Source organism: Rhea americana, unplaced genomic scaffold, assembly GCF_003343005.1.
Source record: "Rhea americana isolate MKP2758 unplaced genomic scaffold, rheAme1 scaffold_253, whole genome shotgun sequence".
Taxonomy (NCBI): Eukaryota; Metazoa; Chordata; class Aves; order Rheiformes; family Rheidae; genus Rhea; species Rhea americana.
The window spans coordinates 421,645-438,554 of NW_028186372.1; the positions used below are offsets into that span (position 1 = coordinate 421,645).

Here is a 16,910-nt window from a genome sequence, read left to right on the forward strand (position 1 = left end):
TTTTTTTTTTTTAAAAAAAGCTAGGAGTATCTTCTTGAAACAGATTTTGTAATTTTGTAACTCATTCTTATTTGTGACTCAGGACATACCTGAATAGTTCTAAAATCTTATGAAGTAGAATAAGGCAACAGGAAACTACCGTGTTCCTAGGCTGTGTAAACAAGAAGGCAGGCAAAGGCAATAAAACGTGGTCAGCAGAACTAGGCATCCAGAAAGAAAGGCTCTTGCCTGGACAGCATATTAAATAACACCACGGCAGCACTGTAGCATTTGTCTGTGAAAGGAGGAAAGTTACATTCACTTTGTTTTGTTTTGATTTGGGGTTTGTTTTGTTTTGTTTTAACTTATTAACTCTCCATTTCCCTAACAAGGAATGTCAGGGAAAATTCAATCCAATTCAAGATGCTAATGGAAAGGTCTTAAAAGGTTAAAAGCTCAAGCATGAAACTGTTAATGTAAATGTGAATCACTTCCTTTTACATGTATGTATATGTGGTGCACATATATGGAGCTGATACTATGTATGAGGCAGATTTCTACCAGGGGAAAGATCATGACAATCAGTTTCTTAGAACTATGCCCTTACAGTCCATGGTGACTCTTAGCAGAGTCTTACTTTAGGGAATATACGGAAAGGCAGCTGAGACCTGCCCTGGAAAACTTTTCCTCATGCAGCCTTGCACCAGATACTTTTCTGTGGAACTGGAAATTCTGAGCCAAAACTTTAAAATCATCCTGTTTTTGCTTGAAGCTTTTTGTTTCCGAAATGCATTTGTGAATTCCACAGGGAGAGTCCTGTTCAGCATTGTAAAACTAATACTGGAATTATCATGATCCCCATTGATTTGAGGATGATGCCAGTTGGACTTGGTCGGTATTTTATCTGTGGGAATCTGCTTAAATATCATTCATAGATCAAGCCAGAAAACGCAGAAAAACCTCTGCTGGTGCTTTGGTAACAAATGCCTTGAAAATCTTTAAGTAGTATGTATGACAGCTTATTTCAAGAGAGAACTTTGTTTATTCCCAGTGGAAGCTACATGAATACAACTGATGGCAAAACTTGTCCCTGTATGTGTTGGGGGGAAAGAGATGGCACCTGACAAGAAGATTTCTTCACTCCGGCTCACTTCTGATGATTTGACTACATATTTGTGAGCTGCATTTCTGTACAAAGCTCCTCAGCTGGAATGAATTGGCAAAGGCCCACAAAGTCAATCCATGCAGGCTAGGATTGACTATAGGTTGTCAAGCGCAGTGGGATAATCCGCAGAGCCATAAAGGATAATATAAGCTCTTAGTGCTGACTGTAATTAGCATTTCTCTGTTTTCATTTGTTTGCAATTCTGCCAGACTTCAATGCTTTGGAATGAAACTTTCCCAAAGGGTATCTGATTAAACCTGACATTTTTTTGGAAGACTTTGGTGAGACATGGTTCAGCCATCTCAGTGAACAAGGCTAGAAAAATCTTTTTGTTTTAGTTACCTTTGTGGCAAGAACAGTACAAAATGGTTTTGTCCCTTCTTAAAGAGTCCAGATATAGTGGAATTAGAAGAAAAGCCTGAAAAAAAGAATCTCAGTTCATACACATTCATTGTGTGTGGACTTGCTATGCTTTGGCTCCTATAGTCCTATTTCCTTCGTTGTCAGCAAAAATGTATAGAACCCCCAGACAAAGCGTTTCTTATCCCACTGCACTGCTTGCTTCCTTTAGCCTTCTTAATGCAAGGCAGTTCCAGGCTCCTTTTCTCCCCTCTTCTCCTTGCCCAACGAGACAGTGCGTTTCTGACTTGTCCTTGCATCAACACTTATGATTATATATAACTAGTAGGAACAAAGGAGGGAACTAAAAACTCCCACTGTGGGTTTTTTTTTTTATTTTTTTTTTTTTTTTTTTTTTTTTGGCTGGTTAGGTTTTGGCTAGTTCAGCTTCCTGAACAGCCTCCTCATCCAATGTATGAACAGCAGTGCTGGGGAAAAAAAAAAAAAAAAAAAAAAAAAAAAAAGAGGAGACAGAAGTGCATTACCAGAAGATGAGAGGAAAAGCAGAACAGTACCAGCCTCAGCTCAGAGAGGGTCGGGTGTCCTGCAGCCACCCCTGATACTGTGACACTTTTGTTGCTTTTGCCCCTGGTACATGGGAAAAAGAAGCTGGTGCAGGAGGTGTAAAGGTTCTACTTCTGTTAAATACCCATGTGGGTATCAGCATGATTCAACTTAGTGCAGTTTGGGGAGTTTTGTTTTTAATAATTTGTACAACTAGATAAAAAAAAAATCTACATCAAAAGGACAGTGAAAGCCTGTGAAATCAGAATTRCCAGTCGTGCTCTTGAGCATACAAAGTGGCACATACTGTTCAGTACTCTGAAAATTCAGTTCTAAAAATGTCACATGGATCTTAAATAAAAATTAAAAGGGAACTCATTAATTTGGAAGAAATTTGGGGATCTCAACAGGGATAATAACAGCCTGTTGCCTCTGAGTATTGTGAAAACAGCTCAGTGAATGTTAGTGACATGCTTGAATTGTAATAAGCAAGAAAAAAAGCCAATTATTTTCAGAGCAGGGCTTGGAACAGCATATAGATAGTAAGGCTCTGGGCCCCTAGTGAGAAATACAGATAAATCAAAATAGTGAATAGCTGCTCATAAAGTAAGTGTTTTTGATTCCGTGCACTGAATCAAACAGAGATCCTTAGGGAGAGAAAATTATAGGTGTGCATGTTGATGGTTTTATCAAGATGCCTTAGCAGGAGGAGGAAAGGGGCAAAATCAGAGCTGCACATGTAGCTTTACCTTTGGCATCTCCTGTCTTCTAAGCGCTATAAAATGTTCATCTGGAGATTTCTCTGTGTGCAGCATAAATGTGAAATACAGGAGCAGAGAAGTCAAAATTTCTGTGAGCTCGTTAAGCAAGTAGCATGTTTAGCAGCATAAAGCACACATGAAACCCATGACTCACACTACAGGCATGTTGGAACTTGGAACATGAACTTCATATGGGGGAACACAGCAGGAACCTTTTCAGTCCATTAAATACTAAAACCTAAACTGGTTCTATCTCACTTAAATATATCTGACTGCTCACTGGATCTGTTCAGCATTCCTCGTAGTCACTAATGCATAACACTCGCTAACCAGTAACATCTGGATAGAGGATAAAAGGAGACTATCTTGCAAGACTCTGGGGACGTGTGCAGGGGAAGTGAAGCAGCAGAGAGATTAGCTGACTCAGAAAATGTTGTGAATGTGATTTTCATTAATGGTTCTTGGGAAACCACCAGTTTCTATAGCTCAAGATACTTCTGTAGAAGTAGAGGAAAGGAAAAATGCTTTTAATTTTATGATTGTAGGGCTGCTATCTTGTTTGGCCAAGTATGAGGAAACCAAACAGTCTGTCTCCTTACAGAAGAATATTCTGCGTACAGGAGTCCTCACTCTGCGCTGCTTATATGAGCAGATTTTCATGGGGCTCGATGGTAATTTTGCTAGAGCACAGAATTATAGACTACATTGCCCAAGAACGGGAAAGGTTTTCTATATTAAGTCATTAGATGATGAACCTTAGATGTGCTAGTGTTTCTCTACCTGCCCAAGCATGCTGTTTTTCATTACCAGTGCTCAAAGCCACTATCAAGTCATTAATTATCTTCAAACCTGTGATCCTTTGGGACAACATGAACTGCAACCCCAATAAACAGTTTAGCAGACTAGTTGTTTCCATGTCTGTTGTGGCCAAAGGACTTTGATTCTGTTGTAGGTGATTACAGAGCACGTACGAGTTCCCTGAAAGAAAAGAGATGGGGAGGCAAGTGGCTGGGGAATTCACACAAGCCCTGAATGCAAAGCCTCGTACTTATTTGAGGGGTGCAAGTGCAGGGTGTGTGTCGTACTCCTGGACTACAGAGTTCGTTTTGCTAGCTGATGAGTTACGTCTGCTCCAGGAGGAGCAAATTTGAGTCYGGTTACCCAGCTGGACTAATCCAGCTGTCACTGAGCATTTAGAAACTGCTTTTACTGCGTGATGGAGTCCTGAGAGAAATGAACTCCAGAGATACCGTGCCTGCCCCTACCTCACAGGAGGAGGTTGGGGAAACGGGTGAAAACATAGCTTTTCACCACAAGCGGCACAGCAGGTTTTCCTCACTGGATGTATTTCTGCCCTGGAGTGGTAGAGAAGACTGCAAAGCAACTCCAAGCACATGAGTCTGTTTCCTTTCCTAGCAGCCTTAGGGACAACACAGCCCATACTGCCCCTTGCTGTGGGCTAGATAGTGAAACAGTAACGTCAGCTTTATCATGCAACTTATTCACAGGAAACTAGAAAAGCAGCGTTAAAGCCACACTGGAGAAGCAAAGTGGTGCTCCAGGTAAATGCAAGCAATAAACCCTTTGCTGTGCTGTGCTGTAATTGTCCTTACAATAAAAAAGTGCTTCTACATAAAATATCCTTTAACAAATTTTGCTTTAAAAGCAGCACTTGAGCAATTAAAAATATTATCCAATTTAAACTGAAATGTTTACACTTGTTATCCAGCAGGTATATGCTGCAAAACAATAGGAGGAAAACTGTCCTGAATCCGTGCAGACCTTACAGAGTTTTGCAGCTTGTGCCTTTGTTCTTTCCAGAGATGTTTTCAGTTGTTATATTTTCCTAAATCACAGGCAGTGAAACACTTTCATTACAGCTTTCTCAGCTGTACAGTACAGTAGCAAATTTGAAACTGGCAATTTTGCTGGATACTTGAAGTTCCCCTTTTAAAGTATTTCCAGTTCCACAGTAATTACTGTAGTAAGAATTGGCGGCTATTCTGGCTGTTTCTTCCTAAAGGACTCCAGGAACTCTTTGAATGCAGTGACATGCAGCAGTCTCTGGATATGGGCCTGTGAATGACTCAAGTATGTTCTGGAGCGTAACAGAACCGCTTCCTGCTTTGAATTCATTTCAGGGTCAAATTGGTGGGAACAAGTTTGCTGTGCCACTCTGAATCAAGTTCCCGCTTGAAACGTAGGTAGTCTGATTTGATTTTGTCCTTATCTTGCATCTGCCTCCTTCCTTCTGGAATGCATCGTGGTGACGAAGCCAAGACTAAGCTAGAAAATTGGCCTGTGTAATTTGCTGGATCAAGGAGCATCTGCACCTAGACTTTTTGTGAATAGATCATCTTTCACTTAAAACATGCTCTCTTTCCTTAGATCAACTGGAGCTGGCTTGAGTTTTTTAAGCCATGGTCCAGACATCAAAGTCATAAGCGATTCCCCATTTTTTGCTGACTGCTTTTAGCCAGGATTTTCATACATGTATCAACCATCCTTTCAAGCTAGAAAGCTTTCTGACTAATGAATAGGTCAAACAACTTGGTATTGCTGACTAGGTTGTTCTAAGGAAAACTTCTCCCGTTTCCTAAAATTATTTCCTCTGCCTCTGGTCCTTTTAATAACACATGTTCAGCACATACGAGACTTTGGAGTTGGCTTTGTAGAACAGTCTAATTGACTGACCCAGATTCCTGTAGGGTAACCGGATATTGGCAGCATTTCTGGGCTATTCAGAAATTCTAGGGGAAAAAAGACTGATTAGAAACTTGGTAGGCATGGGCAGAAGAGTATGAAATAATGTCGTGGGCTTCTTAAATCAAATTAGGATTTTTGTATCTTGGATTTTTTTTTTTTTTTTGACATTTTGATTTTTTTAAGCTATAGATAGGATATAGCTAGGAAAAGCAACAGAGATAATATTGGTCAGTATGATAGGTATGATCACAGCCTCCTGTCAAGATCTTGGTAAATGAGACTTTAAGGCTAACTAGAATCAGGATGAATAAATACGGAAAACAGTGATTTGATGATGCCTATAAGCACTTTACTTGAGGATTCATTGGAAAAAACAGAAAAGAGCTTGTTTGAAAATACATCAGATAGTTGATAAAGATTGGTATGCTGAGTTTACCAAAGGTAGAAATCATCTTCCCAGTAGATTGGAAACTTATGAAGAATCTTGACAAAAAGGACAAATAGTTTATAGTTGTTACATCTTTTCTTTCTTTTCTTTGGTTTCAAAATGTCAGTACGCCATTTTGGGGGTGAAATAACAGTATCTTTGAGAGAGAACAATTACCTCATGAAAAGCTTTCTCCAGGACTGGCAAAAGGCATCTGTTGAAAGCAGCACTCAAAACCAAAACAACCCCCTGCTGTATATCCTAATAAAGAGTGATGGGAGAACCAAATAGCATCGACATCTGCGTTTCAGCTCAGTCCTGGGAACCRTAAGCATCTTCTATTTGTTGCTTACAGCCGCTGGTGGCTGCCAGACTTTGCTGTTTCGTTGCAGAAACTTTCTAAAATGGAGTCATTGTGAGGAGATAACAGGCATGAAGTGGACATTGCCAAGTCCTTGTGTGATTCAGCATGGGATAAAAACAGAAAGATTCAGGAAAAAGTTGGAGAGAAGTTATCTTACTAGCTGCATGGTAAGGCAATTGAAAAGACATTTCTAAGGATGAAAAAAAAATATTGGCTTCTGTTGTTATTGTCTAAGAAGCAGGTATGTTAAATTCTTCTAATTGCATACAAGTTGGGGAGTTTCTGTGCTTTTTTTTAAATACAGAAACAGGAAAATTTAGTGACAGTATCATTCTAAAATCCATCACTGTGTTTATTAAAAAAGTTTTCAGCCCACTCCTGTATGATATTGGAGTGATATTATCTGTGTCTTTCTCATTTGAAGAAAACTGCATCTTGTCCTGCATCGCTCAGCTTGTTCTCGGGAGAAGGAGAAAGCTATCAGTGACCACCAAGATTCTTCACATCTCAGAGCATTATTAACTTTGATGAAACTATCTTGAACAGAAGGTTAGCTGATGTGTCAGAAAACAACAGCTTTTATTTTTAGGAAAGTTCTTGTTCACTTAGAAAGTTTTCCTAGCTAAAACTGAAAGGGACTGAGTCATAGGATTGGAACGAGATTGTTCTTTGCTGCCTGACACAGACCTGCTTTAATCATTTCATCTGGTATCCGTGTTTCTTTTTACTAGGACATGCACGCTTCCATTTATCAATTCAGCTACTAAGAAAAGGGAGAGCACCACTTGCATTATATGACATATGTAGCAGGAGCTTATTAYCAATTTACAACAAATAAAGATGCAAAATGCAAACTAATTTTCTACTCGAGCTAAATAAGTGATTCTCCTTCTCACAGTTCATCCTTACTGCTTTTCTTTGGATGGCAGTCTTGGGACAAATGGTTTAGTTGCTAATTATGATTTCCTAGTAGCATTGGTCAGGTCACTGTCAGCTGTTCTTTTCAGAGCCTATGAGGCCAAAGAAACCTAACATGAGAGAGGATATTCTGAAATCATTTCCTCAGGTTCCCTGTCATTACGGAAGTGGTTCCAGTGACTTGTTGAGCACCTGTATGATTACTCTTTCGAGGCTTGTTCATAATGATGAAACCTTACAAGGACCAATTCTTTATAATCTGACTTTATCAAATGATTACAAGAACAAAAATTTCCCTTTTCTGGGGGGGGGGGGGTAACAACACAAGTAACAACAATGCATGAGCATAAAAAGTGTCCCAGTAAAAACTACCCAACTGCTGATACAGTTGGCTAAAATTTACCTGTGCTACCCTAAAAATGGTTGCCAGGGAGGCAGTCAAACCCTAGCAGTCATTAGAGGGTTGAGCTGCACGTGCTAATTCGAAGCAAAGCAGAGCACTGAACACTTAGCYGGTTCCACTGCGCTGGTTGGTCTCTTGCCACTCCAGCCACAGTTCAGTTTACTGAGCCAGATTTAGTTACCRCTGATGTGACGGGAACTTTTCTCATTGCTTTCACTAGGAACTAGAATTTCAACCTTTTAGCCCAGGTTTTCTAATGTTATTTTCCTTTTGATTCCTTTAGCTACCAATAGGAGGTCCACAGAAATTTCCTGCCCTCCAAAGTCCATCTCTGAGGTAGAGTTATCAAAAAAGAAAAATGTTAAGAAGACTAAAGGTGGAATTAAGGTAGGAATATCTTTGGTTTGGGGACATTCTGTCTTGTGGGAGAAAGCAAAACAATTAATTTTAGGTTTACATATTTATATAATTAAAAACAATTTGCTAGTTAATCTCTGCAGAGTCTCCACATTACAGTCTGAAAGTTATTCAGACAATATTGTTAAAAGATTTATGTTCTCATACATGGAAAAACAAATTACACTAAAGTAGAAATYACTTTCAAAGAATGAAAGGGAAAATGTGGAGAGGATGTCTAACTATAATACATTAAAGGGCATCCGGAGTGTCCCCCATTCCTCATAACATATGAATTATTTTGTTCCCAAAACAGGAATCATTTTCTAACTCATAAGTTGTGTTATGTTCAGGATTTTACAAAGTTATACATTTTTCCTTTTTAAAGTATTTTTGCAAGGACAATTTCTACCCAAGAGGAAAGGCTGCTCATTTAATACTTAAAAACAAACGAGCCAAAAGAAAAAAGAAAAAAGAAAACACCCAAGAACAAAAATGCCACTGTTACCTATTTGCTAGATGGGCAAAAAAAAGCTGAGAGGAACGCACTTTGCTTGTGGGTCTCTATAAAGAGATTTGTTGTATTATGTTGTTTCTGCAGCAAATTTCTGTTCAGGACTTTTTGGCCATCCTCCTTCCACCCTCCACCTGTGCCCCCCAAGCCCAGGCAGCATTTGGGAGCCCTGCCCTTACAGCAGAGCCTGCTGTCTGAGTTGCTAACAGTGACTGGAATAGCAACATAGGAAGACAGTCATTTAGCCTCCTTTGTAATTCTTGTAGCTAAGATGAAGTGCAGCTGCATCCTGAAATCTTTCACTTGCCCAAGCTAGCTGAAACAGCCACTTTCAAATAGAGACCACACTTTTTTTTCTGTCAAATTCAGGTAACATCTTATTTGTACTTTTTATTTAAAATGTTTGTTTTCAGATTATGTAAATTATCATTTTGCAAAGAGGTAGCAGGAATACCACTGAGGTTGTATTCTGAATGTTTCTGTGCTATAGATGTTTTATAACTTTGCCAACATCTACTTTAGTTTCAAGTTTATCAAAAATAAGACAAAAATCGGAAGATATGCGGTGCCACTCACCACCTTTTAAATAACATCCCTTGATATATTTTTATTCTGTCAGCCCTTACTCTTGCCTTACCATTTGTATTATTAGCTCTTTAGGACAGCGTATTATTAGAATAGCAAAAAGTGCTCTTGAAGGTACACTTTGAGAAAAAAGAAAGAACAAGAAAGGGCCCTAGCAGAGTTGGCAAAAGTAGTATGAATAACTTCAGGAAAGAGTAGCAAAAGAAGTTGGGTAGTATGGGAAAGAGGTACAAACTTCATTTGGCTGCAGCCCCTCAGAGAAGTGCAGTGCCAGATGCAGCTGGCCTGTTTCATGTTGTTCAGCAGTTTGGGGTAGAAGTGGAAGAAGGGAGTAGGCTTTGTCAGTACACCTCTGGGGAAAGGAAATGCCCCCAACCTAAAATAGATTCTATATCTGGGAACGGAGATGACACACTACCCCCCACAGTTGCAGTTAACTGCTGAACCATGACAAAAATCATTTTAATGGTGATTGTGCTTTTAAGTGTATTCTTTAAATATCTGAAGCACAGTCTATGATGATCAGTGTACCAAATCCTTTTGTTTTATTTGAACTACAGATCCTTGAACGTTCACTGGTTGGCTGCATTTGAGGTGTTCCTACCGACAGCCCCAAATGGCATTGTTCACTCCACGCGCACTGCCAGAGCTAAGGGCTCAACAAAGCTGCTTCTGCTAGCTGACCAAATGCAGCCCTCTACTACCTATTTACCAAAGGAAGGAAAAATTAATTTGCTTGAATTTAGCCCAACCTATGAATCTCCTGGAAGTAGTTTGTCTTCTCCCTTCTCACCTTCATTTGGGTTCATATGCATCCCAAACCTTTCCCATTTTCTCTGCCTGATAATACATCTTTTTAATATATACTCCCCCCAGAAATCTTTCTTCCAGATAAGAAAGCATATGGGCATATGGAAAGACCACAAAAACCCTCTCCTGGTTTCTTATCTCCATGTGAAAACATATCCAATACAGACATCACATTTTACAATAAGAATTCTGTTGATGTTTTCCAGTTTAGTTCATTATTATTAAAGTTGTTCCCAAAGTAAGCATTTTAGATTTTCTAATCGTTAATGGATAGTTCACAGAACAACACTCATATGTTATCAGTTCTTATCTGTTCTGTGGTTAAGCCAGAAACACACAGCCACACATTGCTGTACTACTTTGGCCTAAATGTTCTAGAACAGCTTATTCCTGTTAGCACAACTATTCCATAGAACTAGTTGTTCTAGGGGGTGGCCTGTTACTCTAAAGCCCTGAAAGGAGAGAAAGAAAGAAGAAGAAGAAGAAGAAAAAAATCAAGCCTCTGACRTGATTCTATAATTTAACTTTTGATAAAAGCATTTAGAACAAAAGCACGAGCTACTTCATGCTAACCTTTTTAATTGTAGCCTTCACTTACTCATGTATTTGACCTTTATTCCCCTAAAGCTGAAAAGCAAAAGTGGAATTCAGCCTTTTTTTTGAAATGACCAAAACAACCTACAGCTTTAGTAATAAGCACAGAATAAAATCTAATTATTATTAGAAACATATAGCTGGTCTCACCCTTTGTCTAAACCTACAGACAAGTGTGACATTGGAACTCATCTTACCATTATCAGCACAGGTGACCAGTTACAGTCCTCCCAAGTAATTAGGTATATACAACGATATGGTATGGTACAGGCTTTATAAAATACACATTCACTTATTTTTAGATCTACTTTCTGAACTGCAACACAAATTATCCCCCCTTCCTTCCCTCCCATTGTGGCTATAGAATATTTGCTGGTGTTTTATTTGTTCTGATAATTGTTCAGGTGAGGAGATTTAGTCATCACTGAACCAGTAAAATAATTTAGCTTCATGAAACATGATCAGGCAGGCTGCTGATTTCCCCCCCCCCCCCTCAAAATCAGACCTTAAAAAAAGTAAAGTGCTCAGAAACTTCAAGACAGTACTAATATTGACTTAGAATAACAGCAAATTCAGCACCTGAGCTGTTTCACTGAATTTGCAGAGATTGCCTTTGAGTATGCCCAAGTAGTTCTTGAGTTCTAAAGCTACAGACTAAAGGAGGAAAAGCCTACTTAAAACTTGCCTGGAGCATACTTGAAATGATCTAACTCTGAAAAATGGATAAGGAAGTAAGTTAATGTTTATCAAAATACTATGCACAAAGCCTCAGTTTGTGTCAGCCTGGAGACAGCCCTTGCACATGTGTATGAATGATGCTCAACATTCAAGTGCATGCTGCATCTTATGTAACATTATCACCAGTACAGAGACATTTCCAGGAGGCAGAATTTGCCATACTGCACTGTACATAGAACTCTGAAAGTCTGAAGAAATCCTTTGGGTTAGCTTCAGGCAAAACTAGAGGCAGAAAGATAAAAATCATATTTCACAGTCTGAACTACAGACATAATGGTCTGTTCTTATTCTACACAGAAGGTGAATTTATTGCCTTATGATGGAAAAAGGTAAGAAAAAATTTGCAAAGGTTCAAGAATACCTCCCAGGGCAATAGTGAGTGAGGAAACGGAAAAGTAGAGACAAAAGGTATTGATTTGCAGCTTGCACATTTAAGAGTCAATTTTAACTTGTCTGGTGACTTGACTGTTTAGGATCAATTTTTATTCTTTTTTAAATGAATTAACAATTAAGGCATCAGCAATTGAGCCTTTTTAATGTGTGCTTTCCATTCAGATTGAAGTGATGCATGAAGCTAGTCAAGGGGGATCTAGCAGAGTCCTGGTGATGAGTGAAAGCGATGAGAACCTGTCAACGAGAAGGAGGTAAGGACACGCACACGAGCCAGCACCCTTTTCTGTCCTTCTTAGAGTGGACTTCAAAGAAGTGGTTGAGCACTAGTAGTTTGGAGGCCAGTTTTTGAAGTGGGCCTAGTTTGATTTGAAATAGAATTTAGATAGGCAAATATTTTCCTGAGAAGATAGATATCTGACCAGAGTATATAGATTTCAGAGTTTAATGTTAAACAGCTTAAGCTTCCAGTATTTTACAATTTTTCCTATAACTTTGGACCAGAAGCTGGGTGAAAAATTGTTGTTCCACCTCCTTTTTTGGAAAAGCCAGTATTTTGCATTTTGTTCCAGGAAAAGTTTGGTTCAAGTTAACACAAAGGAAGATTAAGCCCTATCTGTCATGAAGGGTTAAAAATATTTAAAATGATTTTTTTTAATTAAAAAAAGCAAGCAACAGAGCTAGAACTGTCAGCTACAAAGAATGCAACAACAGATTTTTAAAAAAGCTGGTAAATAAAAAAAGTCTGTTTATTCAAAACAAGTTTTACAAAACAATTGTCTTTTGTGATACAGAGCAAAGTTTAAGAATAAATATTGAATACCTTTTGTATAAAAATTAGTAATATCAAAGGGAAACTGATGCAAACCAAACAGGTAAAAACAATTTTAGAGTTAAACTTGCTGTGCAACAATATCAGAACTATTAATGAGGAGTGACCATTCAGGCTGATAGTTTTATTTGTAGAAGTAAAACATGACAGCCCTGCATTGGAGCACCAACCATAACTCTTGTTTAAAAAAAAACAGGTTCCAGAAAAAGGTGCACAAATCTTACATCAGTGCTTACAACCAAAAGGTAAGAAGTTCTCTAGCTTCTCCATTCTTTGAAAGGAGTGCCTTCATGCTTTTCTTTAAATTTACTAGCCCTTTTTTTCCACTGCAGCAAAATCAAATACACACTACAAACATCAAGGCCCTTTTAAGATGGAGAAACAATCCAAATGAACAAAACACTCAAACTAGCTGTAAAACGAAGTATTTCAATGGTCAGAAGTGACTTTCATATAACAGCAAGCTACATTTAAGCAGTATTTTAGATGATAGCTAGGTAATTATCCTCTAGAAATTCAAGCACTTTAGCTTTGCTTGTGCAAGTCAAAACCAAAAAAAAATCCCAATATATACGTGTCCTGAAAGGATTGTCATCTTAGTAGTACAATTATATATACTGCATATGAAGACCTCCTTTCCCTACAGTGAACAGGGTATATTTTTTTTTTTTTTTTATGTAGTGCAGTCTTGCTATATAGCTTATTATTTTAACATGGGTCACAACAGGTCAGAGACTTCATAAGGAGTATTCAGTATTGAAGGAAAGTCTATCTTCTCTGTATCTATATTTATTTCTCTGCACAGCTGACAGATTAGAGCTCTAGTTTTAAATATGTCAGTGTTGTAATCAATCTGCTTAAGCAAACAAATCTAATGTTCTTTTCTGTGAATATTTTGAGTATTCTTTAGAGTTCTTATTCTCTGCATTCTTCAATCATTTTTACACTGATAGTAAACGATTTATTTGTGGGCTCTTCATATACCCAACATTTTGGTTTTGGAATGTTGGATGCTTACCCTTTTCCTTCAAACACACTTACAGAAAGTCATATATTTCACTTAATTCTAGTAGCCACCTAGAATCCATCTGAAATGAGAGCTTAGAAAACAGGCAGCAAGTTCACTCCTGCATTTTGTTTAACCTAGTATTAGCCATTCATACCATTACAACCCTAGCACAATTTCAAGGGTAGTAGCAATTACTTAAACAAAGTTTACTACTTGCATCTTAAATCCAGCATGTTAATGTTGAGCTGTTTCTAAAGTAGAGGGGACAGATTAGGCACTTAACTGCTCTCACACAGCACTAACAGCAAGAAACTTTGGGCAGAAGAGACTAATGTTAGACATCTTAGAAAGCAAGCAGCATTGCTCCCATAACTTTTGCACACTGCCCCAACAGATTCAAAACCTGTGGCAGATGGTCATTAGTTTCCAAACTTTTGGCTTGCTCATCACTGCTGTGCTGACAAAATGGACTTATTCAAGCTTTCAAAAGTTGTTTCCTCACAATCTGCCCTGAAACTCATTCCAGTGTCAAATGTGTTCACAAGCAGTATCTGACTGTACCTTGCATGGTCTGTGTATCCACTCCAAGAAGAGCTACCACAGGTTTGGCAGTTAGCAACTGAAATACCTGTCCTGAGAGCCTGTGAAGACACTGTTAGATACAAGCAAAGATGGCAGAGTCCTCCCAGAACCTTGTTTTTAGAAGACTTACATGGCACCATACTAGACCTAGTAACATCTGGAGTTTGAGTATCATCTAGTTTTATCCTGATTTACAATGCAGGAGCATTTTGTTCATCTTAGAGATAAGACCAACACTGCAATCTATTCAAGATAGAGAGCTTTATGGATACAAACTACTTGGAGATTGTAAAGATGATCTTGTGCTTAAAACTTCAGGGAAAGTGTTAGTGGTTTTGATTTGTGTATCTAGTTTCTGTGGGTCACCATCTCCCTATCCCTTCCTTGTGAAGTCAAACTTTGTGCATAGAATATCCTCTCTGTTAATTCAGGCACAAAATCTTGTTATTTAAATTCATTTACAGCTCCTAAATAGCTATAAGTAACTGACTTTCCTGAGAAAGGAATCTGTTACAGACTTTTCCTTGGCTTTCACCTTCAGAACCATGAATGTGGGAAAGCAGAAGCATTGTTAAAGGAAAAGCACTCTCACTGAATTTAGCTTATTTGCTAATCAAAGATTAGAGTGTTTAAATATACTGCTTCAGTTTTCAGAAGGCAGATAAAGATTAGCAAAACCACTTACATAGTTAATACTAGATTTTGATCCCTTTAAATTTACTCTTGATCTAAATAGAGTTCATACATTACATAAAAGAACCAAATCAGAGGGCACTCAAACACTATTTCCCCATCACAGTAAAGGCCTAGGGAACGCAAAGACCTACAACAATCTCATTTCTCAACTTCTAGCACTGTTTTTTGAATTACACAGATCCAGAGTTATTTTCTATGTAGCATTTAGAAATGCTGAATATTTTTAAACTCATCTACATTGGCTTAAACAGATGTAATAGTCCCATTCCTTGTGTATTTCTTGTTTTCAAAGCTCTACATATTGATATGCCAGATTCTTTTAGAACATAAACTTAGTTCACACTTAAAGACTGATAAATTCAAAGTAACTGGCATTTTCACTAATCTCCAAGTGAAAAACCATTTATAGTTCATTTAATGATTATCTAATCTAGACCTGTATCTCTTGAAGAACAGGCCACAATGTTAAGTTGCAGTACAATAGAGAGCTGTTCTAGTAAGAGCTTCTGAACACAACTTGGGACCACCCTCTTCCCCCCCACCCCCCCAAAAACCCACTATTCACATTTTAGTTTTACCTCTTTCCACGTTTACATGTATTTTGAATAAACAACTAAAAAGTTATTGCTCTGCTTTGGCTCAGTGGATCTTCAATGCAGAAATTCAAGTATTAAGAAAATGCAGCTGAACAAGGATATGTGTCCTCGTAGTATAATTTACAGAGAAGCACAATATTGACTATTTTGCAATATATTCTACCAAAAAACCCAGAGGAAAACCTTTTAACTTTGGGATCTGTAGCCTGCTTCCAGAGCTGGTGAAGATCATCCACATGTCCATGAGATGTCATCATTTTGTTATAAATGCAGGGATGATACGGAGCCTTTCCTTCCCCAGAAAAAAATACATGGTATTGTGGTACAATTCCCATTTTATTGGCACAGAGACCCATGAAAACATCATCTATATACAGGCTTGTATTAAGAGTCTGTGAAGCTTCATATACTTTAGCTGCTACATCATTTGATATTACATATGCAGCTCCAGCTGTGTAGTCAGGATAAGATGGCCACTGATACATTTCATATGGCACATAGTATTTGCTAGTTTTGTCTCTTATGGGAGGGGATCCACGATGGACACGGCCGATCCAGAGATCTTGAACACCCATCTGTGCTAGACTTTGGAGATAAGCAACAAGATTTGGCATATGGATAAATATGTCATCATCTGCAGACATAATGAACTTGGCATGAGGACAGTAGGCATTCACCCAGCTAAACTGTAGAAGTAATTTAAGAGTAAGATTGTGAAAAGTATCCAAGAAGTCTTGCTGAATCAAGTCATTGTATTTCTGGTCTTCCAGCTGAAGTTTTCTTTGCAACTGTGCTTGCTGCGGATGACCCGCTGGTCGTCCCAAAGCAAAAACAGTTTTAATGTTGGCATTAAGTTGAGAACGAACATATTTCTCATTGCCCCAAGTCTGTCGAATGGCATCCCTCCTATGACGGTTTTCAGGGGAAGTCTTCACAAACAACAGGAGAAGGACATCCTGCTGCTGACACTTCTCCTTGTGATTGATCAAGTACTGGTAGCTTGCTACTCTGTCCAAGTTATCTCTGTTGATAGACAGGCTGTTGTTCACAAAGTTGTAGCTATTAATGAGGTATCTGTACGAATAGGACTTCATATGGCTCACAATGTGATTATCAAATGGTCCCCAAAAAATCATGAGACACAGTATGAAACAAGTGGCAAATATCTGCAAAAACTGGCATTTTCTGACTCTCCTAGGACTAACAAACATTCTGATGCAGTTCCTATAATCCTAATTCCTGTTCAGGATCAGTGTTTACAGTGTTCGTGTTTTAGTTTCAGAGAGGACAAAGTTTTAGAGGACAAAGCCACCCCTTCACGATAAGCGTCCGTTGTAAGGCATGTCATCCTTCATTTGGTACCCTTGTAAAGTCAGCTGTGTTGACAGATTTCACAAGTCATCTTCCTCAAAAATGCCCCCCTTGGAGTGAAAGCATGCAGGCAGTATTGGAAAACGAGACTYGCGGAAGAGTTTTCTTCCTCTGTGGCATCTTGCTGCAAACGCTTCCAGCCGGAGATCTCGCCTGCTCCTTTCCTTCACA

At 38.5% G+C, this 16,910-nt stretch overlaps 2 protein-coding genes across 2 annotated transcripts in view; one reads left to right on the top strand and one right to left on the bottom strand.

Moving 5' to 3' along the window:
• Window positions 1-16,910, top strand: part of MCF2L2 (MCF.2 cell line derived transforming sequence-like 2) — a 142,353-nt gene that overhangs the window by 42,249 nt on the left and 83,194 nt on the right. The gene's annotated exons all lie outside the window — the stretch shown is intronic.
• Window positions 12,382-16,646, bottom strand: B3GNT5 (UDP-GlcNAc:betaGal beta-1,3-N-acetylglucosaminyltransferase 5). The gene has a single exon (XM_085307124.1). It carries the CDS (start codon window positions 16,577-16,579, stop codon window positions 15,443-15,445), a length of 1,137 nt encoding a protein of 378 aa, XP_085163250.1. The 5' UTR covers window positions 16,580-16,646; the 3' UTR covers window positions 12,382-15,442.